This window comes from Columba livia, chromosome 11, assembly GCF_036013475.1.
Source record: "Columba livia isolate bColLiv1 breed racing homer chromosome 11, bColLiv1.pat.W.v2, whole genome shotgun sequence".
Lineage (NCBI taxonomy): Eukaryota > Metazoa > Chordata > Aves > Columbiformes > Columbidae > Columba > Columba livia.
Window position 1 is genome coordinate 1,326,942 of NC_088612.1, and position 22,578 is coordinate 1,349,519.

Here is a 22,578-nt window from a genome sequence, read left to right on the forward strand (position 1 = left end):
GTGTCCTGCCATGATGTGATTCATAAAATGAACGTGGCAGCGGTGCTGTACCAGCAGTGTGGCTCAAAGCACCACTTAGCAAGATTGCTTTAAACTTTCATTTGAAGGTAGTTGGCAGTTCTCTCTTGGCGCCCATCTCTGATTGCCTCCAGTATAATTGCGGTGTGAGTTGTTTGCAAATCCTGAGCGCTTCCAGCCAAAACTGTTCGTCTGTTCTGGGAATGAGGACAGAATGTATGGTTGCTGTTAAAACGTTCCGGGAGGTTCCAGCCTCTCCGTGTTCGGGGCAGCGATTTGGCACCATCTACCTGCCCCCTCCCTTCACAAATCTGCTTGTCAAAGAGCATTAAGGTTGGAAAAGGTGAAGGTGGCCCAACTTCTGTCGCACAAATTCCCTCCTCTTGCCGCTTAATTTCAGTTTAAATTGGATGGTGGAAATAAGTAAATCAAAAGGAAACAGAAAGGGCAGTAATCACACATTTTTAATCCACAAATATGATAATACATCATATACTTAAGGTGACCTGAACATTGCCCGGATTTCAGCAATGTTGTTACATACCAAGCTACGAGTACAAAAGTAAACAACGAATATACAGGATATGCAAGTATGAGAAATACTTGAAAACATTCTCTTTCCTTAAGGCTACTCAGATTTATAAATAGAACAACAGATGTTCAGCTGTTTTCTCTAAAATACCAGAATCTGAATATTGATACTTGCAACACACAAGAAGAAAGTCGCGGATACAGGATGTCCCGTTCCTTTGGGCATCTCGAATGGTGAATAATCTCTTCTCTGGCTTTGAAAAAAGAAGTTTGTTTGCCACAAGTGAAACAAACACACAGAATCCGACGTGTGCGCCGGGACAGGAGTGTTGGGTACAATAAATACTGTTCAAAAGCGTCAATTGACAAATACGTGCTTGGAAAAAGAATGCAGCTAATGGTGCATATAAATATGGCTCTGCAAGTGTCTGAATGTGCAGCCCCGCAGGTTGGTATTTCATTACTGTGCTGCAGAGGAATTGTTCACCTTCATTGCTACTAAATATACTTTTTATAGTGAAAGGAAACACGTGAAGAAAATTGCGTCTTTACAAACTGCTCTGGTAATGTCTTGTGCTGCCGTTTTTACCGCCCTCCAAAATGAGTTTCTCCTGGGAACAGATAGAAACATATCTAGCACAACCCTGGTGAATCCGTGACCTGAGTGTGTCTATTCTCTGATGTATAAAGGTCTGATGACCAAATTGTTGTTGCAAGAGAGACAATATAGTTATTCTGGGGTCAAGACAGAAGAAGAATAAAACTTTGAGCAGTTTTCTCTGCCACTGTAGCATTTAAGAATTTAAATGAGAAACACTTTTCTTATCCTAAGTAATAGGTGATCAGCACTGGAAGTCTGCCTTAGAGAGGAATGGCTTTCAAATGTGTTTTCTTTGTCAGTTTTCAAGTACATGCATTTCTGTATTATAATATATGTGATATGGAAGGTGTTACCTCTGGATATTGGGATTGTCTGCTGTGTCCATGACACTGAGGGTCAGCAGACAGACAGAGCTCACCTGAGTCCCTATGGCACTTCTAAGACCGCTGTGGATACTCTATACTCAGGTGGCACTGCAAGTGTAGCCCATGAGGTTCTTTTTTAATCACATCTCTGTTACCGTAGGCACAAATTAACATCACGGACATGTTAAACCGAGAGTTTTATCTAGGCTGAATATTTTGAGGATGAGGTTGTAATCGTCGGTTCGTGTCTTAGTTGTGCTCCTCTTCGCAAGCGCCTTTCCAAGGGATGTTTTGTTCTGGCAGGCAAAGGGAAAAGCACAAAGAGCAGCACAACCTCCGGCCTCATCTCACCTGATGTCACCAAGTGCACAAACCCTGATCGTGGGGAACTGATGGATTTCGCCTGGTTTTCTGGTTGCCTTTGAGCCTGAACCACCGAGCTGCTTTTCAAGAATCAAATGGAACCTTCTCTTTGTTATTAGCATGTACAAAACAAAACTCTAATGAATCTACCGCTTCGTAGAGCAGCTCTTCCAATTTTCTCCCACTTCTACTGCGTTTGTATTATTTGTTGTTTTCCTATTAGACTTAAATACTATGAAAAAATCAGAGATGGCTTCTGATATTGATTCCCGATCCCTTTGAAAGGAGTGAGCTTAATCCATTCCAGCCCTACTTTCTGTCTAAGCTTTTTTGGCCATTATGGAAATAAAAACAACATACGCACCAAGGGCAGCCTGGGGGTAAATTCCATGCTTTGCTTGTTTGCCTTCACCTGTCTATTTGTACATATCCATGCATTTGAGTTTACTTTCTTTCCATGTGTTCAGCCTTGAACACAAAGCTAGTAAGATCACGGCGTGCAGCAATCTGTTTCTGAACAATATGTATCAGCAGCCTTGTTCACTCCCCTCCTTGGAAAAGACGGAATTATCTGAACAGAACATTAAAATGAATAGCTTTCTGATTTGGGTTTTCCGCATCATCACGAGCCTGGTGAGCACGTTCTGGCCCGCGCTGGACACTGGGGTAGGAGGCCGGTGGGAAGGGAGCGAGCTCGCTCACCGGGGCTCATGAAGAGTGGCCAGTTCTAGAGAGAAGTTTTTGGTTGGTTTCTTGGTTTCGAGTGCAGTTTCAAAGGACCTTTTCATCAAGTAGTTTGTTGATGCCATCGCAGATCTTTTTGAGGTACGGCCGGCAATCCCCATCGAGGCTGTACAGGGCGGTTAGAAACTCCACGTCCGCAAAGTGATTGAAGACGTGGTTGATGCGGCCGTGGGATCTCGGGGTCAGGTGTCGACCTACTAGTTCATGCACAAGGTCTTTACATTCATTCAGAAGTTCTGCAAGAACGTTTCTGTCAAAAGTGTATTCTACCTCGTAGAAGCTGACGATTGTCATGGCAGTTTGGTTCAGCTTCTTCCTGAACTTGTCCACGATTTCCAGCTCTTCTTGGTTGAACTGATTATTTCGATAGAGGATCCCGATTTTTATTGCCACTTTAATCAGGTCCTTCATTATTTTATGGGCTTCCTTTTTGTTTCTTGTGTGTTCCTTTGTTACTTTGTACAGCTCATCGAAGATCTCGCTGCTTGTGTCATCGATCAGCATGTTAGCCATGGTTTTGGATGCCATTTTGCTCAGGATCTTTTTCTGGGCTTGCAGGGCAAGATTCTTGGAACTGAAACAGTCAGGACCTGTTTTGAGATAGCAGAGAAGAGGGAAAATGTTAATTTCATTTGGTGAATAATTTTCACAGTTTGTTAAGCAGTGCCTATGTGCTGAACTGAGACGTTATCTGTATCACCGATCATTACATACGGTCGCGATTGCAGTAATGGAGACGTTATCTGTATCACTGATCATTACGTACAGTCCTGACTGTAGTGATAGGAACATTCCCAACACTGTATTTCCAGGTGTTGGGATCTTGGACATCCACGGTTCAGATCTTGCTGTCGCTGAGGTTTCTTGCTTACACATTAAGAACAGAATACTCTGGCAGGGCATCTCTCTGCTGGTTCTTTGCTAATGTTTTCATTTTAAAGCTCAATATTAAAGCTTTCTTGGCAGAGAGATCCATTGAGATGTTGTGGTCGAAATAATAAATAAGCTATTGGAGATGGGCAAAATGAGATACTGACAAACGCAGGAACCTGAAAGAATTATCCTGCTGGTCATTGGGAGGCACTGTTGTTCCACGGTTAGACTGAGCACCATCTCAGATAAGGGCTAATAAAACAAATGCAGAAATGCGGATTTATTTTGCCTTGATCTCTGCGGATGATGCCTTTCCTGTGTGTTACCTATTTGCAAAATTATAGAATGTGATTTTTGTAAAACATTGGTACTTCAGCGCATGCGGTTCCTGCCAGCTGAAAATACCTCCGCTAGTCGTTCTACATTCATCAAATAAGTCCCTTGGGCTGTGTATTTTCACCCAGCTGTGCGGATTGCCCTCAGCACAGCACCTGGCCCAGGTGGCTGCTCCTGCTGGACTTTATCCAGTGAGCTTCTTTGATCATTAGCAGAGATTAATTTGACCTTCCTTCGTTTTTCACGTTGAAGTTGGTTTTTAACTGACACTATGTGGACAGAGTAGAGGAAATGGAAACATTTCATATGAAATAACCCTCCAGTTTAACACCAGGGGAGTGAAGCAAACCACTAAGAGATTAAAAAGAACACTCTGAATTTAAACAGTCACTCATTTCAACCCTGTTTTTCGAGTTAGCCGGAGTATTAAAGTTGTCCTTCTTTGTGTGCTACGGCTGTACTACTGAGCAATATGATAGACTAACATTTAATTTCAACTCAACCACCACCTGGAAAAAATAATTCAATGAGCTTAGAAGGAATGCCTGTCATTTGGAGAGAAAACTGTGCGGCTGAGCTGCTGGATGGAGGAAATAGAAAAACTGTGATTTAATCTAGAAATGATAAAACCGGGATGAAAGCATTCTTTCACTTTGGAGTATGTGGGTACATAAATAGTACCAGTTATGAATAATTATGTGGTTTTGACACAGTAAATGGAAGATTAATAGTAGTGTCCGTTTCTGTAGTACGCGTTTGCTATTCATACGATCCAAGGATGGGTTTCTTCCCCCTGGGTTTGGTACCTCGAACGAGGATAACGCAGCTCCCAGCGAAGGACAGCACAGCCAGAGAGCGCCCAGCTGAGTTTTAACTGAACGGTAAGGCAAGTCCCAAGTGTGGGATCTGCTCTCTAACAGCATGGGACTGAGCTCCTTCTCATCTTTCTAAAAGTAAAAGAAATAGATCTGTTATTACACTGGAGCTGCTAAACTTTTCTCTAGAGCCTGTGTTCCCCTTTCCTCCATGATTTCCTTTACCAGGCCCTGATGCTTTATACTCCTCCTCCTCTCATATCTCTTGCTTTTCTCTGGACCCAGTTTCATGTCTCCTATCGCTGCTGCCGTCCCCTTCACCACTTGGTGCTCCTGTCTCTCCGGCATCCCTAGGGCCTGAGCTGTACCAGCCACGAGTGCTCGGAGTCCTCAGGAACCAGACAGATCCAAATACTTTGTGGACGTTTCTTTCCCCGACCTCCTTTCACGATTTGTGCTGCTCTGTGCTATTGTAATATCTGCAAGAGCTGGTAATTAGTTTCACCACCGCGAGTGCCACGTGCTCTCTGCCAGTCACCTGTGCCGAGCAGACAAGGTCCCGGTGGGGAGGGGCTGTGCTTGGTGGGGACACAGGACAAGCTCGTGCATCGCTGGTGCTCCAGGTTATGATTGTTTGGATCCCTGCCTCCAAAACCACGCAGAGCAGACACCAAGGTGACGCTTCGCCTTTCAGAGGTCACAAGCCGTTAGCCACATGACTGCATTTGGGCCTTACAGGGAATGTAGGTTTTCCATGGCAGTCTTACTGCAGCACATTGCTCGTTACACAAACACATCTTTGCCTCCTACATACAGCAATTCTATTTTCAGCTTTCTTTCATACAGCAAAACAAATCAGCAGCAACATTATGGATGCTCTTAGCTTTCAGGAACATTATACCAAAGCTAAAAAAGAAAAGCCATTCTCTGAGCACAGCGCTCTGCTGGGTAACGATTAGCTTTCATAGCAGAACGCCTGACATCTTAGTTATTACTAAAGTAAGGACCAGTTCTGCCTTCAGATCTGCTTTCTCCCTTTCTCTCTGTCATCTAGAGAGCCGTCTATAATACAAGCTATTCAAAAAAGCCCCATGCAGCGGGATCGATCCCATAGCGATCTTCCATCCTTCAAGCAGTGCCACTCACTCACTCACTGTGCCCCACGGTGGCACCTGTGGGTCGGGATGGGGAGAGGCCCCCACGTCCCCAGCACCAATCCGGCTCCTGGCACACGGTACTGAGCATGGCAAAGATGCCTCACGTCCACTAAACTTAATAACAGGATTGCTTAATAACAGAGTTGCTTAATAACAGAAGTGTGGAAAAAGTTGGCAACTCTAGAGAGTGGATGTAAGAGTTTTGTATTTTAAGAGTTTTTGAGACTAAAATGCAAGAGCATCTGTAATGTTCTCGGAGTATTTTGATTCCAGATGGCTGTACCAAGTACAAAATGGTTAGAACTAAATGCTCAGCAATGCTGTTTTCATGTAAACATCCATTCAGCTACTCTGTACAGAGCACACGGCAGAACCAGTGAACCAGAACGTGCTCCCAGCACGCCCAGCAGAGAGCACGGCTGATGTTTTCTGAGAGCAGCCATGTGGGTGTGGAAACAGGCCCCACGCACACGAATCCACTTCCCCCCCAGTTAGCCACTTCTTAGTCTAAGTCTCCATAAAGCTTTGCAGCTGGGGTATTTTCTCCCCTGGCAAATGGCTGAGAGGTGTGTTGGGGGGAGCTGTGCGGGGAGTGCTGCTCCACAGGATGAAACAGATGGAGTAGGAGTTACTCTGCAGAGTCTCTGTGGAGTTTGCCTGGTGTTAGCAGGCTTGCTGAGAGAGAAGGGTACATGCAACTACTTTAGTTTTGCCACACCTGTGGAGTTATGGCTGGCACTGGGAGTTGTTACTGCAGTGCCTGCTGCAGCTGGTACTATTGTAGTTAATTAATTACCTCAGTCATTGGCTTCACCTGGTCTGCAGCGAATGATGCTGGGAGCTGGGTGCCTTTATCCCCTGGCTGTGCCCTGGGTGTGACACTGGTTCCAGTGGTGCGTGGGGCTGTGTGTTCAAGCCACTGCCAAGCAACGTGTGTGGTGGTTGCTGAGCATCCAAGGGAGGTGAGTGGAGCTGCTGTAAATTAAAGGACTGAGCTAAACCCATGAAGAAGTCACAGGAGCCCAGTGCAGTCCTGTGGCCTGGTGGGAATGGAGGTGATGGGGTTGGAAAAGGTTCTTGCATCTGTGCTGTACTGTAAGCAAGGAAAGGGCTGAATCTTAATAAGAGGGAAGTACATAGGGGAGTGAAGATGATGAAAAAGCTGAAATATTTTTAATACTCCTGAATCCTTAATTTTCAAATGCACTGTAGCCACTGCAGCAAAAACCAGGCTTTTGGGAGTCAGCAAAGCTGCTGGAGATGTGGGCAGCCCTCCAGCTGCCAGCAGTTGCTTGGGCTGGTGGAGATGGGCTCAGCCAGGGGACTGGGGTGCTCTCGGAGTCTGGTACAGGGTCACATACCTGGGTTGTGAAAATCGTTGTAGGAATGTGCAGTTTCAATGATTTGTGTGACCCACTTTGAATGCGTCTGTGTATTTAACCTGGTGACATACTTGCCCTGAGCCTGGGGTTGCCGATGAGAAGGAATGAGGCAGCTGTACCATAAAGCTCTTGCAGGGGTTAAATGAGCAGTGGATATCTGAATGGTTAATCCAGCGTTGTTGCTGGTTTCATAGTTTACTGGGCTGACAGCTTGTTTTATTATAACCTGCAGTTACCTGCAATGTCTCTTTTTTGTGACATAAATAGTTAATAAAGCATAAATAACTTTTGAGGAAATAAAAGCAGGAAACCCTTGAAGCTGTTACATAAAGCTGTAAGGACAAGAATAAGCTGGTGCTGATTTGTAAAGGAAAATGTAGAAAAACAACAAGAAACTCCAGTTGCTTAATTTGTGGTATTCAGACAAAACGTTTAGAGGTAATGAGCTGCAAGCTTGTGTGTTTTATTTATCCTTCAAGTGCCACTTTTGTGCTATGAGATTGATTAGAGATGTGAATGGCAGAACTGGGACTTCAAAATAGCTCTAAAAGCAGACAGGAGGAAAAGTGCACTAAAATCACTCTTGCACGGTATTTTGGTACCGAGCAGGCAGGGAGCGAGCTGTGAGTGTGTGTATTACTCTTGGACAGCTACAGGATTACTGCAGGAGAAACATTCAGTGTTTCCAGTAACTTTAAGCCAAGAAATCCAATAGACCAGATGGAACATATCAGCTTTCAGGGAGGGCCAATTTAAACATGTGTAAGCACCAGGGGCCCAGTGCTCAAACTTTTAACACTTTTAAATTGTTACTATGAACATAAAAGGGTTGCTCATTTCTGTAGTGGAGCAGGAGACTACAGACTGATAATTATATGATCCTGGGAGAATGTACCGGCATCCAAACATCTGAAGGCAAAACTTGGACATGCTGGAGATGGCAGAGGGAACATGACTGAATGGAAAAAAGAGAGACCATTTTTCCTTTCAGTATTTTATATGAGCACTGTCTGGGAATCTAGCAACTGGAGATTCCTAATGACAGTCTTATTTCAGCAGCTGGCTTGTATTTGGTATTTGCTTTACTAATAATATACGGTTGCTGCATACTGGGGTGTGCCTTTGGGTACCTGGCAGGGGTGGTGGGCTGGGGAACCCCTGTGAAGAGAAGTGCAGGGGGGCAGATAAAGGCTGTCCCTGCCCGGCTAACGCAAGAGGGATGGCCGGGGGAGAGGAGTTCGGCTGCTGTTCCCATCAGCTCTGCTGGAGCTGCCAAAAAAGGGGCTGGCTGAGCTGCCCCAGGAGCTGGCTGGGAAGGGAACCACAGCGCTGTGTTCTTCTCGCTGTCTAAAAGCGGTAGCTGGTGAGCCGTGTCTGGATAACAGCGCTGGCCTGTGGCTGAAACTGGCTCACGGTGTGGAAACCTTTGCAAGAGCTGCCTTGGTTACATGGCAGAGCTGACACGACACTGGGATTTTGTACGGCTGCTATTTGACATTGTGAGTTCCACATTCTACTTGGTCACATCCTTAAAACTCGCAGCCAGCTTGTGAGAGAGGAAACCACTCGGTGAGGACCATCTCCATGCATCGTGTCCCTGCGCCACAAATCCAACCTCCACAGCTTTGCGAAGGACCCAGCCCTTGAGCCTGGCCTGCCAAGTACCAGCTTGGTGCTCACAGTCAGCAAAGTCACCTACCTCTGAAACTGGCTACCAGAGCTCTTTCTTTTTCTTTAATCTGATGAGATATATCAGAACCAGAGCCTCAGCCAGGCTGCAGCGCAGGGAATGGCATCTCTGAAGAGTGACTTTCAAGTGTTCGGTTTAAACGTTGTGCCTCGCGGTTTGCAGCACGCGGGGAAGCTCTGCCAAGGCAGCAAACGCGTCTGCTTCACCTCTGGCTCTGCTGGCCAGTGCAAACAACGCGGAGTTTGCTTATGCAGCACCCGGAGGTACATGCAGATTATGCACAAGGCTTTGCTCTTATCTGGAAGTGCTCAGTTGTTATAGAAATGAGTAAGTCTGCCTGCCAGGAGAGATAGTAACATACAGTGGTGTTTGGGTTATTTTTTTAAGCTTTACTATACAAGTAAAAAAGGTTTTGATAAATTGACCACTGTATTTTATAAACAGGTTCAGAGTCTTTCAATGTCAGCCCGTTATGTTGATAGCAAGTGCAAAATACATTGAGAAGACTGAACATCCCTACTCCAGAAAATGCTGGTTTAACTCTGACTGTTACTGCAAGACAAAACACTTGTACATTGGCAGCAAAGGTTTGAGGGAGGAATTTGCAATAGATTGAGCCATGATAGACCAAGGTGTGGCCTGGTTGCATCTTTAAGGAGTGGGAATGCAGGGCGATTGGTTGCAATTACCTGTTGACCCTGTTCCTGTATTTCGAAATGGATATTTATGATCACGTTAGTGTTTTTTTTTAACTTTTAGCTTGGGTCAAAACAGTCTTTCAGAGGGGGGAGGTATGCTGACGTATCCAAAACACTACAGCAGGATCTTCGGCGAACATGAATAGCTCGCAAAACCCAGCAGATAGCACCTTGGGACAATGGGGACATCTTGAATTGGTCAGGATATTTTTGGCCTTCAAACTGTCACCCGCCCCCCAATACATGTTATATACCATCCTGGGCAGTGACTGTTGAAGGGTTTAACTTCAGCCTCTGAAACATTTTGTTTAGTTTCCTTTTTCTTTTCCACAATTACCACATTTCCTACACCTTCTTTGAAAAGACATCGTATTTAAAAATAAGGTAACATGGTGACTTTGTAGAAAAATGTCTAACTAGATGAATAGGATCTCTGTAGGAAAATTATGCTTGTTTTAATGTCTGGCCATGTAATTTTCACAACAGGACAGCAATGAGCTCTTTGATATGTGCTAAGAAACTGTTTATTGCTTAGATGGGACTTGGTCTCTGGTGGAGCATCAGGCACATAACGAATGGTAAACCAATTATCTTGTTAGGGAAAAAAGCCTCATAGGTTTCTTTAAAAGGACTCAGCCATCATGTTCTTCCACACAGAAGTAACAATTATCTAGAAAAAAACGATTTTCTTGCTAGAGTATTATTTGCCACTGAGACTCTTACAAGCCATGAAACCTTTCCAGATCTTGCAGCTATACTGCTTTTACCCAGATGCAATTATTGTAGCGACTGCTCTTTGTAGGTGATCTGTAGAACTTGCTTGTGGTGTTGCTTTATGATCAGTTTCCAAACTGGTAGATTCTGGTTTGAACAAAAACTTGAAGAGAAAAAGAAACTGCAAGCACTGAATAATAGAAAATGCAGCCTGTGTTACCTATGGGGGATTCAGCTACTCGTGCTGGAAGCAGCAGGTAGGACCGTCTCACTCAAGGCTGCTGAGACATTCTGGTTTCAGTACATACAACCTTTCTTGCTCCAGGAGTGTAGTAAAAACTTAATCTCTCCCCTTGCCTCTTTAAAGCAAACAAAAAGCCCCCAAACCACATGGAGAAAACGGAGCCAGGACAGACAGTGTACAAGTCTATAGCTGGTGCTTTCTACCTGTTTTGTCTGTGCTTTAGTGTTTCCTCGCAGTGGCCCGGGGGGCAGCTCTCCTGTTCCAGCCCCTGGCTGTGTTCTGCGGGTGCGGATGGGGGTTTGGTGCCCGGGAGCAGCTGTGCTCCTCTCCTGATGACCCAACACTCGAGCGCTGTGACGTTTGCGGCTCCTGGGGGAGCCGAGTCCAATTTCACAAATGACTTGGATTCTTGATCAGGATGCGTGAGCTTTTCTGTGTGTTCTTTCACACCTTCCTCTGGTAGGGTGAGGGAAAGAGAAGGGCCATGGAGGTAATGCTGCTTTTCTGGGCTTGGTAATTATCACAGTCATCACTCCTGGTTAACAGGAGGTGCAGATTTTCCTGTGCTTCTATAACTCAAACACTTTCTATTCCTTCCACGGCGATCTCTTTAGCATGCAGGAGCCAATCGTTCCCAGTAGGAACATAATAATATGCTGTTAGTAAAGCCTGGCAATATCAGTCTTAAATATTAAACAAGGCCTCTGTGTGACGCGTGTGCTTTAAATAAAGCACAGCTAAGAAACAGGCTACTGGTTCACCGATTTGTTCTTTTTTTCCCCCTGTTTCTCATGCTCTCAGGAAGAAAACTGAAGGTTTATTTTTGTGCCTTGAAGCTGCTTGCTGTTGCAGTACACCGCTCTTTCTCCACAGATGGAATGTCCTTGCCTTCTACATAGAGTAATTCTATTTTCGACTCTAATATATTAAAGATCGGTATGATAAATAACCGTGCCTATTCTCTAGGGATGTACAAAATTCCACGAGAAAGGATAAGTGGTCCAAAGATGCTGTGGAACTCCAAGATAGCATTTCTCTGTAGCTTAGTATGAGGCTGAAAGAATACAGGGGGAAAGAGTATTTCTGCTCAACCAGGTCAAGGTGACTAGACTTGCAAAGACCGCGCAATAGGCTGCAGCTGCAGCAGGTGTCAAGCTGCTGCTGGGCCAGTGGGGTCCCCAGCTGCGCTCGGCTGAGGGAGAGGATGGGGGGCAGCAGCTCGGGCACCAGCAGCCCTGCAGAGCACACGGTTCTCCTTGCCATCCTCCAGCACACCGCTCAGATGTACCCAAAAGAACCCACTGCGTCCCACAGATGGGGAGAGATTGAAAGCAAAGTTGCAGTTCATTCTGGGCTCTTGTCTTGTTTTTTCAAAAACAAACTGAAGTCCCTGCTGCCAACACTCCTTAGCTGCCTTTGCTCAAAATGCCCTGACACTGACATAGTGCAACCACCGGATGGGCAGCGGTAACCGAATGGTGTGTATAAGTGAGAAAAAGCCAAGGGAAGGGAGGTGGAGGGGAAATTTGGGCTGGTTGAGCTTGGGATTGATTTAAGCAAATGGCATCTGCATATCTGGCAAACAAAGGAGATTGTTTTTCAAATGAACATCATGTGCTGTTGTTTTATTACCTTGCTATTTGCTTGCTGACCACTAGATTTTGAAGTGATTGAGGGAAACAAAACAATGGCAAAGGTCAGGTACATCTGGGAAAGCAAATGGGTCCCTAAATAAAACACCATGGGAGCTGTTAATTTCCCAATTAACTCCAGCCATGCTTCCAAACTGTTTAAACTAGACAATAAAGTCAAATGAGGGGAAGATGCAGAGGACAACCGTAGCAAGAAGTGTCTAATAGCAGTTAACTCTTTCAAGTCAGGAGTAGACACTATGGACTGTTTGTAATATATTTAAAACTATTAAGAGAGTTTAATTAACCTTATGCATAGTCTATTGTCTCAGTTTTTGTTTGCTTGTTATGTTTTTGGGGGAGTCAACTTGAAGAAAATATTTTAAAGATGCTGGTTAGTGCTTACAGATCAGCTACTGGTCACAGGGCTGTGGAAGATGGGGACTTACGGGTTATAACACATCTGGACCTGCTGTTTGGTGGCCAACAAATAGGGACAGCTATGGCTACAACAGACCTGGAACAGCAGGAATGTGATGTGGTTATAAAGGATGCCAAACCTGCTGCAACGTGAGGGTTTAGCAGCAGCATAAGGGAGGTTAATGTGTGGCCTACCCTGCAACTAGTGTTCTTAAAAAACACCCAACCATACAAAACCGAGCAAACAATCTCCCCCCTCCAAACACCAAAACCAACCAACCAACACCTAGTTATAATACTGCATATGTCACAGCATCATTATTTACAAGGCATGTGATGCTACCTATGTCTATGTATTTAAACAGTTTAGATTTCCTATGCAGATGCGGAAGCCTGGATTTGTAAAGGCATCTAAGGTATCACTAAGTGTGCCCCACAATTTTAATTTCTAGTCTGAGAATGTTTGGGAGAGGACAAAAAAAAAATCTGGGAGAGTAACTGCGACTTGTGAAGCCTTTGGGGAAAGAAAATACTCCAGATGAATTCACTACTTGCCCTGCGGCGCGTCCCTTGCCCTGCGGCGCGTCCCTTGCCCTGCGGCGCGTCCCTCGCTGTTTGTGCGGTGCCTGCTGCTGCCTGGGGACAGGATCAGCCTCTCCCACTCACATGTTCAGCTGCTTCGCTTTGCTTGCTGCCACAGATGACGGGATGCAGGTCCTGGCTCTGCTCGCACAAACGTGGCAGTGACAATGTCATCACCGCTTGAAGCAGACAGTTTTGTTTTGCCTAACTCCAAATAGCTGATGTTTTGTGCTGCAGCTTTACAAGAGGGAGGTAATACCAGATGGGAATGTTGCTTGTGCAAGTCCGTAAAAGACCTGAGGGCATCCATCCTCCCATTCTGAGTGATAATATCAGTGGCTGAATGCTGCCTGCTCTGGTTTTGTTTAACTCAGTTGAAGTGGTTTTTTTCCCCACTAAAAGTTTAAACATTTCTTTAGTGACTGCTAACAGATAATATTACTATGGCCTTGCTAAAAAAAAAAACCCTGTTTGATTATAACGATCAGAATTGATATTGCAGAATGCATCTTCAATGAAAAAAATATTTTAAGGTGTCATCTGCTTATCGTGGCTGACGAGCAAGTGAGTGAGTTCCTTTTCCTTGTAGTTTAGAGGGGTTTTTCGCTCCTTCTTCAGCGGAGAGCAGATGGAGCACGTGCTGTACTGAACTGGCTGCCCGCACACCAGACCGGCGCTCGGCGATACCTGGACTGTTGGTGCAGGGTGAAATCAATGTCCTGTTCTCAGCCTGAAAGTGCTGGAAAAGTATTTAACAACAGCAAAGCTGACACTGGAAAGGCAAAAGGCTTGAGGACCAAAAAAACTAGAAGAATGTCCACTTATTGTTTAAAACAATGCTCTACTGTTTGCCCAGCCATTAAAAAAAAATCAGTTGCAGAATATTAGGCTGTGTGGAATCCTTGACTTTTTGGGGGGTTTTTGTGTTGTTGGTTTTGGTTTTTTGTTCTGTGTTGTGTTCCTCCCTCATCCCCTGCCTCTAGAGAAGGATTAGCTGCTGGGGAGATGGCCAAGTCAGATTCTAAATGGAAAACTCCTGAACAATGGAAAAATTAGCACTGGTCAGTGCAGCTGGGATTCATCACACTCTCCATCTCTTACAAGTTTCTGTGTGTCTGATTGGGGATTTATTGCTAGGGAGAAAGCACATGTTGCCTTGTACCTCAGATGCGATCTATAACCCTGTTTTCCTTTAAGATTAATCCCGATTTGGACTTTCATACATCCTTCATGTCACCTGCTCTGCACTGCTCATCTGCAGCATTGTTCATTTGATCCGGATGTGCGGAACACTAAGGAGGGAGCCTGGGATGCTTCCATCCCCAGGGAGAAACAGACTAGTGTGGGTGTCTGTTCCACATGAACCGGACCACCTGCTGCGTGCTCCAGAGCTGTTCTCTGAAATACCGTCATAAAGACCGACCGATGTTTATCCAGCTTTTTCTTCAGTAAAAATGAATAATTTTTAAACCAGGAAAACCTTAGTGTAACCTACTGAAAGCTTAATCTGAGTCTTACAGTAAAAGCAACAGATTATTTCCTGTGGAAGGATAAAGAACTCGGGTGGGTTTGCAGGTCAGTTGTTTTCCTCCTTTGTTCAAGATCAGTGTGAATAATAGCTGCAAAAAGTTAGTGTCTTGCTGTCTTGCACTAATGAAAGAAAAAATCATGAGGTTACACGGGGAAAAAGGGAGGAGAAACTAGACTGCAAATGACAATTCCCTTGTTATGGGCTTAAACTAAAATGCTAAGCATGGCACCAATATTTTCACACCAATGACCCACGAAGCATAAATAATGTCTTAGTGAGAGTTCTGGTAGAGAATAAATGCTAATGGAGATAATCTGGTTTCATACTCTTATCTTGTTCACTTTGTGTATACATATTGCAAAACATATCGTGCCAGGAGGAATATCCTGGTAACAGGGATGCTGCTCTGTCATCAGGTGGTGTCTAATACCAGTTTAACAGCAGTAGCTGTAACCACCCATGGTGTAGAAGCTCACCCAAAGTGCAGCTCTTTATATCAGGAAAGCAGAAATAGAAAAGATGCTAAAAAAAGTAATGAAATGGAAAAGACAATTCTTAGGAGGCCTGTTTCATTATTCTGAGGCATGTGTTGTATGTTTTGGGTTTTTAAAATAGAAACATATATATATATATATGTTTCTATCCTCGTTATATGATATTGCACCTATTTGGAGTCAGGACTGAATTTCCAAAGGAAAAACTTAAAGATCACTGTTTTTATTTTACCTAGAGAAAACCCTGGAAGGCTGAGCCTCACTGATAAACACGGGTGAGTAGAAGGTGGTGTCCCTCATGAGGCTTCGGTTCTGTAAAATCCCTGAGTGCACGTCTGCTGGGTTTATTTGTGCTGTTCCCCACACATGTGCTGCAAGCACCCAGCTGAATGTCCGGGATAACGCAGGATTGTTACCTCTGAATGGAGCAGTCACAACAGGCTCTAGAGAAAAACCTGTGAGCTGCCCGGCCTGATATTAAGAGAGAGAAATGTAGCACAGCCTGTGCACTGTTGCCATCTCGCTGTCTCAGATGCCAGCAAAACTGCTGCCTTTATATCTCATTAATGGTGATAGAATAATACACAGCTCCACAGTTCTGCCAAAAAATGTGCTTAGGAACAAAAATTCTGCTACCTCTGAAGGTAAACTGGTCAATTTTGCTGTTTCTTAGTCCTGAGCGTGTTTTTCCGAAGCATCTCCTCGTGGCCTTAAGCACCTCTTCCTTGGCTACCTCAGGTGAGGTGCAACGCCCGCACCCGATCCGGCAAACAGGGCGTTCTCTGCGCTGTTGTACCCCCGGAGCACGGACACAGCGGAGGAGCCTCTGTCCCCCCGGTCAGCAGTGGGTACGGAACTGGCGGCATGGGGACAGGCTCGGAGATGCCACCCTTGGGATGCACGGAGCTAAAACACCGAGTTCGGAATGGTCATTGCTTCCCTGTCCTGACTACGTTGTTCTTTTTCATGCAATATAGAGTGTGGTGGTTTCCAGCAAAAGCGTTTTGTAGCTGTAGCAATTCCCAAAGTGTCAGTTAGTTCTAATTGCCGCTTTTTGCTGTGTTTTTGGAATGCGGCTTAAGATTGCCGCTCTTGGCTTAACGTTTCAGATTTAATGTTTACTTGGGGAGGACAAAAGGCTTAGCTAGATTTCACACTAACAGACACATTTATGCGGAATCTTTAAAAGATTCAGTGGGAAGAGTGTCCTCTGATTCCTCACAGAGTTTGCCACGTTACCTTGTGGCACAGCTAATGAATGAGTTCCAGAGAGTAAAGCTGTTTGGTTTGCTCTCCCTTAATTGACACGTACAGAACTGAACTGTGTGATCGAGGTGGTAAGCGGAGCAAAGTGACCCTTTTGAAGCTCTAACTAACTGCGAGAGGTTGGTAACACCAGCAAAGCCACTTCCATGTAAAAATGTATGAAGCACAAAATCCTTATCCTTTGAACAGGTACAATAATGAGCCTATTCTACTCAGTTAGTCCCGACTAACCCACTGAAGTGGGAGGAAGATGAATGAAAAGCTGTTTCTTTCTCCATTGCCAGAGAACAGCTCCCAAAGCAGCGCTTTTCAGCACTACCCTGATTAGAATGGCTGGTGGCCCGGGGGACTCTGCTTGCCAGCCTTGGCACCTCGCTGGTTTTCAGCACTGTTTGTTACTTTTTTTAAATCCAAAGCAAGTTTAAACTAATCAAAACATGCTGCTTTAACATCCAGGGGTTTTGCAGCCAAGCCTTGCTTAAACGTATTCATGTAAATGTCTTTGTCCTTTTATAAGGTATGTTCTGAGTAGAACGAACAGATGATAAAAGAAAAAAATCAAGATGACAAAGAAATTCATTCCTTCTCCTCTTGTATCTTTCCAAATGTGTCCAAAACTTTTGCCTGCACTAAGATACCCTGGTTCACGCAATCTAACATTTAATAGCCATATTGAATAATATCCCAAAGATGAGTCAGAGCACTGCTGAAATTTGCACTGAAGTCATAGAAAAACGTAAACCCTAAATCAAAAAAGAGTTTGTGGTCTTTCCTATACTTGCTGTCCCAAGGTGCAGATCCAGCCTCTGAAACTATTTGCACTTCTTTAAAATAAGAAGCTAAATCGTCTGGCGTGCACTGGCACACCGCTACGCTCCACACCGGGGGAGGCAGCACAACTCACAGGTTCGTTTCTATAGGTTGATGGAAGAACAGTAATCACTCCGGACATAAAGAGACTTAAGTATTATGGCTGTATTTACTTATGCAATTAAAACCAGGGCGATTCATAAACTATGGGTTATCCCTAGCATTCATATAAGCTGAAAATGTTCTTATTAAGCTGTTTTGATGGAAAATGTTAACTGAAATACTGTTGGAAATGCATGTTTCTTGGTTAGGATTCCATATGATTTCCTGTCTGCCTCCCAGGCTGTCAGACAGCCCGTTCTTCCTGTGCCTGCTGTTTGCGTTAGCTTTGCTGAGAGGTTTGGGTTGAAACACCGAGTTGTTCCAGTTGTACAATAGGGAATCCAGCTCCCCGCTCCTCTTCAAACTAACAGGGTCGATATTGACTTTGGTCTTGTAGACTTGGTGTCCTTTCGAGAAAAACAAGACCACAAACAAACAACAAAAACTGTGTGTATATAAATATGTATGTAATGTAAATCTGTATATCCACACATTTATTTCAAAATTTTTTTGGGGAATTTCTCAGGCTTAATGATCTCAATGCCAACACAGCAAGACTGGATTTTTATAGTCTTTCAGCAGTGTAACGACTGCCTCTTAATCAGATCTAGTCTTGCATATGCTTATGTAGATTTCCCTAGTGATATTGTTATTTCATCTCTGTGGCACCATAGGACTAACAGTAATAATTGTTTCAGCATTTATTACCTACTGTCCAAAGCCATAGGCTACCAAATGCATTTATTGGGATACGTTACTTCTAAAATATACAGTGGAAAAATTATTGCTGTCATAAAAGTTTCTAAATGTACGAAGCACAAAGTGAACAGCCCCAGTTGTCACAAGCTGTGCAGGCTTAAATCACATACTTCGGGAGGACTCTTGCTTATTAAGAAATAATTTATGACTTGAATTATATCATTTCTAAATATATAAAGAGTTGGGATGGCTTCCAAGCATTGCTGAGGAAGCCAGCCAAGTGATGCTTTCCAATTAAATCAGGGGGACTTTTTTTTTTAACTTCTTAGTGTCCTGTGTTCTTTCTTCTGTTTTTTCCCTCATTCAAGTAGATAATGCATTAACCTCGCGTAACTAAAGTCTCGCACATATTCCCTTTGGTGTCCTTTCATGTGGTGGTGATCAGTAGGAGTTTCTCTGTAGGTACTACATGAAATGTTTCTTTCTTGTCCGTATTACTGCTGCTGGTGAAGCTGAAGTTCTGGCTTTTAGTTAAGACCAGTTGTTATAGAGAGCTTCAAAGCTTGTAACTTCTGATGGCTCATTTATGGTGTTCATTCTTTGATAATGACCATTTAAAGAAACAACTGCATAAAACAGTGCAGCACAGAAAACCTTGGCTTCCCATGGCATGGCAGCACCTATGCTGTTCAAGTTATGCAAGAAGATAGATGTAGCTCCATGACCTAACTTATTAGCAGAGGAATAAAGACAGATTAATTAGAAACACAACTGACAAACAAAAAAACCTACTAAACCATCAAGCATTCTGCTTCCCACTTGTACTGGATGAAATGCAGATGTTTGCAGAGCTGTTTGCTTGTGCCGAATTACACTAGTAGCAGCTTTCTATACAGTAAAAAAAAAATCACAGCTCTCCACAGAGGTTTGAGTTGATTTCCTAGGTAAAGCATAGAAAGTACTGTCTAGCACTCAATCTAAATAAGTAAGACCTGTGTGGACATGACCAGAGCAGCCCAGTTTTTTCCAAGATGTCAGTGACAGTGGTAACTAGGAAAACCTTGTAAATTATCTGTGAGCCTAAATTCACTATAGAAGAGTGCTCAGCTGAATAAAAGTTGAGTAATCTGCAAAACTAAACAAACCATAGAGAATGACTGCAGCAGCCTGGGCAGGGCAGCCCGGCCCGGCCGGCGGGAGCTGTGGTTGCTGCGGTTGGCTTTGCGCTGTGCTGCGGGACGGCGGCTGCTCCAGGGTACGCAGGGGCTGCCTCTATTGCTGGGCTTGGAACTTTGCCGCTCAAAGAACCCACCAGAATTAGTGCTTCTTTCCCCAGCACTTTGGATCAGGTAGCAAGTTCATTTGGGTATCTGGCATATTTGTTTAGCTTTGTTACCGCTTCATCTAGTTACCGATGATTGTTTAGAAGGTTTAAATAGAGGTTTCTCCTCCACTAGTGCTGAAAAACGACATCAGATTGTGTTACTTGGAGAAATGATTGAAAATGATGGGAATTACTCTTTTACAAGACAGACAGAAATAGCCCAACACAAGTATATTCTGCATTCTGCTGGTTGAAACAGCAGCTTATTTTGTGCTACGCCTTTCCCTGATTCATTTCTAGGGCTGTTCCCTAAAGAGAATCTACAGTGAGGGAGCTGAACTGCTGCTTTCTGTCAAGTGGAAACTGAGTGGCTATTCCACAGCCTTTTTCCAAAAGCTCCCTTTGAAAGCTGAAACACTAGAGCACAGAGATCTGCCAGGCACACCACTGGGGAAGCAGGAATGCAGTCCTTGCCCAGCGTCTGTACGTCCTGCCAGCTCCTCCCTTTCTGCTATGACAATTCATATGCTGTAATAGCATCTGTCGCTGTTTGTGCCATACGTAGGAGTTTTAGCCAACGGATTCATGGAGCCAAATCCATTTGTCACACATCCGCATCTCCAGCAGCCTTTATGAGAACTTCCCTGAAACAATATTCAACAGTTCTTGGACTTGCAGGCGGAGTGCAGCTCAACCTAAACTGCTTTCCTTCCTACAGAGTGGAATTACCCTGTCATCCTGTTCCATGTGGCCATGAATTCAGGCTTTGGTACTTACAGAACTAGATACTGTTTCCAATAAAGGCTTCTTTAGGTTGCTTTAAGGACCTCAAGTTTTCTGGGCACAGAACTACCACCCAAACTGATGCTTTTAGGACATTGCAACCATCTTTGTGTGGGAGACAGTACATGGGTAGTTCTTGCTGAGACTGATAGAATTAAGGTTGTGAATGACATGCCTTGGGTATGGGGTGGACAGTTTATGACCATGGGCAGAATACCTCTGCTTTTTCCTTTCCTTTATATACAATATATGTGCAGCCAGAACTCTGCTTGCTGCCAGTGCTGCAGTTCTTACTCAACAAGTCGTTCAGAAGAAGCCGGAGAGAGGCAGTCTGGGGGCACTGGCCAAAGAGCAAGACACGGTATGAGTCTGTGATTATTATAGTTGAGATACTCTAACTCAAGGCTAGTTTTATTCACAGATTAATCTCATAAAAGATACTTTAAAGCCTCTGTGCAAGGCTCAGGCAGTGCTGTCAGCCCCTTGGGTATCATTCCTTACAATCAAATGATACATTAGATTTGGGTATCAGCAATAAAACTCTCCGTCTCATTGAGTTACTGTGCCTCACAATGACATTCAAAGGGCAATGGCACACTAGCATACATATTTATGTAATTAAAATACATGACCTTAAACAGATTTTTGTGGACTGTCCATCATGCTCTTTAAAACTGCGCTCTCACAAGCCAGCAAGCTCCTGTGAAACTCTTTCCAACCACAGCCAACCAAGTCTTTTATGGCTAGAACTGGAGATTTTTCTTAATACTGTATTATCTGGGGGTAATGTAACATAAGTCCTTAGCAGTATATGGACATTAGGTCCTTACTGACGTTTGTCTTATAGAGATCTTTTTCACCCCTGTGCGGTCAGAGCTGGGATTGGTAGAGGATGGAATGGGAGCAGGGAAAGCTTTGTCCCCATTTCACCCCCAGTTCTGCTCAGTTCATCCATTTTTCTCATACGCTTGTGGCTCTACAATGTCCGTTCCTCCCCTAGGTCAGGGCTCCATCCCTCCCTGCTGATTGTACCTTAACCTTCTCCTACCCCTTTGCCAACAGCCACTGGTTCAGCTCACTTCCAAAATAGCACTTAGCTGCTCCAAAAGTCATCACAGCTTCTCTTTTGGGTCACAGCCAATGTGGCCTCTGTCAAAATGCTTATTTACAACACGCCTTAAAAGCCCTCTGGCATCCCAATCAGTAGTACAATGAGATAATCATTGATTTCTTACTGGATGTATCAATCTCTATACCATTATGGAGAGGAAGGAAAATAGAGGCTTGAGGGATAATCAGAGTAATAACTTTTGAATCTCAGTCTGGAAATAGCAACACACACTGAAATATGCACATATATTCAACAAATAAGGACTTTAAACATATTTTCTATATTTTTATAATTTGAAAGCTCTCAGAGCATACTGCACAGAAGTATCTTTCCGTTTTTGGTTGCAGGGTTTATTCTGCATGTAACGTATTGGCTCTTATAAATACCTCCTAAAATGAAGGCTGTCCACCAGAGCGCAGCTCTGGCTGCCTGTTAATGTGAACACTTTGCACCCAGACAGGCTGTGAGAGTCTCCGCTCAGTGAGAACGGAGAAGTCCATTGCATTTGTGTTAGAAAGTGTTTCTGCAACATTCCTGCTTGGAAAAGAAAGAGGAAAAGACACTGAAGCAGCTTTTTCTTTTCCTGAAAACTGTCCTCATGTAAAACTACACAGAGAAGGGGGGGGGGTGGAAAAAGAGGCTTTCACAGCAATCAGATTCTGAGGTATTTAAAATTCTCTTGCTTAGTTAAAACATGGTATTACTGCTACCGCAAATTTGCTAGAAAGATAATGACAGATCTGCCTTGATCTTCACACATCAGGCACTTGTTCTCTGTTCTTTCATAATGAAATACCGAATTTTCACTCATGTTTGGAAATCAAATGACAAAATCCTTTGACTGCAGCTATACACAGCAGAGGCACTAATTAGAAAACTCCCTGGCAAACAACAAAGCCAAGACTTATTTCTGTTCAAGACCATAATGTTTAAACTTATGCAGGTAAGTAAGAAATGCAGAAGACAAGAATAATAAGGCATATTTGTGTAACCTAAGCATTTCTATTCCCAGATAACATGTACCAGATTCTCTTTTTTATTTCCCTACGGAAATATACCTTTGAATTTGCTGAAGAACCCCCAAACCTGGCAGCATCTTTTACTTCCCACCTTCTCCTGAGCCGTAAAGCTCCTCCTGCTGTCTATGCCATGTCAGAGAACAAACCCTGCGTTTGTTTTCATTTGATCCAATCACATCATCTTTGTCTTTGCACCCATCAGATTTCACACTCGAGCTGAGAGTTTTCATTAAGGTCTGCAAAAGGACGGAATTTGGGAAACAGCTCGTGGCGAT

General features: G+C 44.0%; 1 protein-coding gene across 1 annotated transcript in view; it reads right to left on the reverse strand.

Annotated features, from left to right (window-relative positions):
- Positions 1–464: 464 nt before the first annotated feature.
- TNFAIP8L3 (TNF alpha induced protein 8 like 3) overlaps positions 465–22,578 on the reverse strand; it is a 40,223-nt gene continuing 18,109 nt past the window's right edge. The window contains exon 2 of the mRNA XM_065076428.1: positions 465–3,212. Within this exon, the coding sequence (XP_064932500.1) occupies positions 2,650–3,212 (563 nt within the window). The 3' untranslated portion in view covers positions 465–2,649. The remainder of the gene's footprint in view (positions 3,213–22,578) is intronic.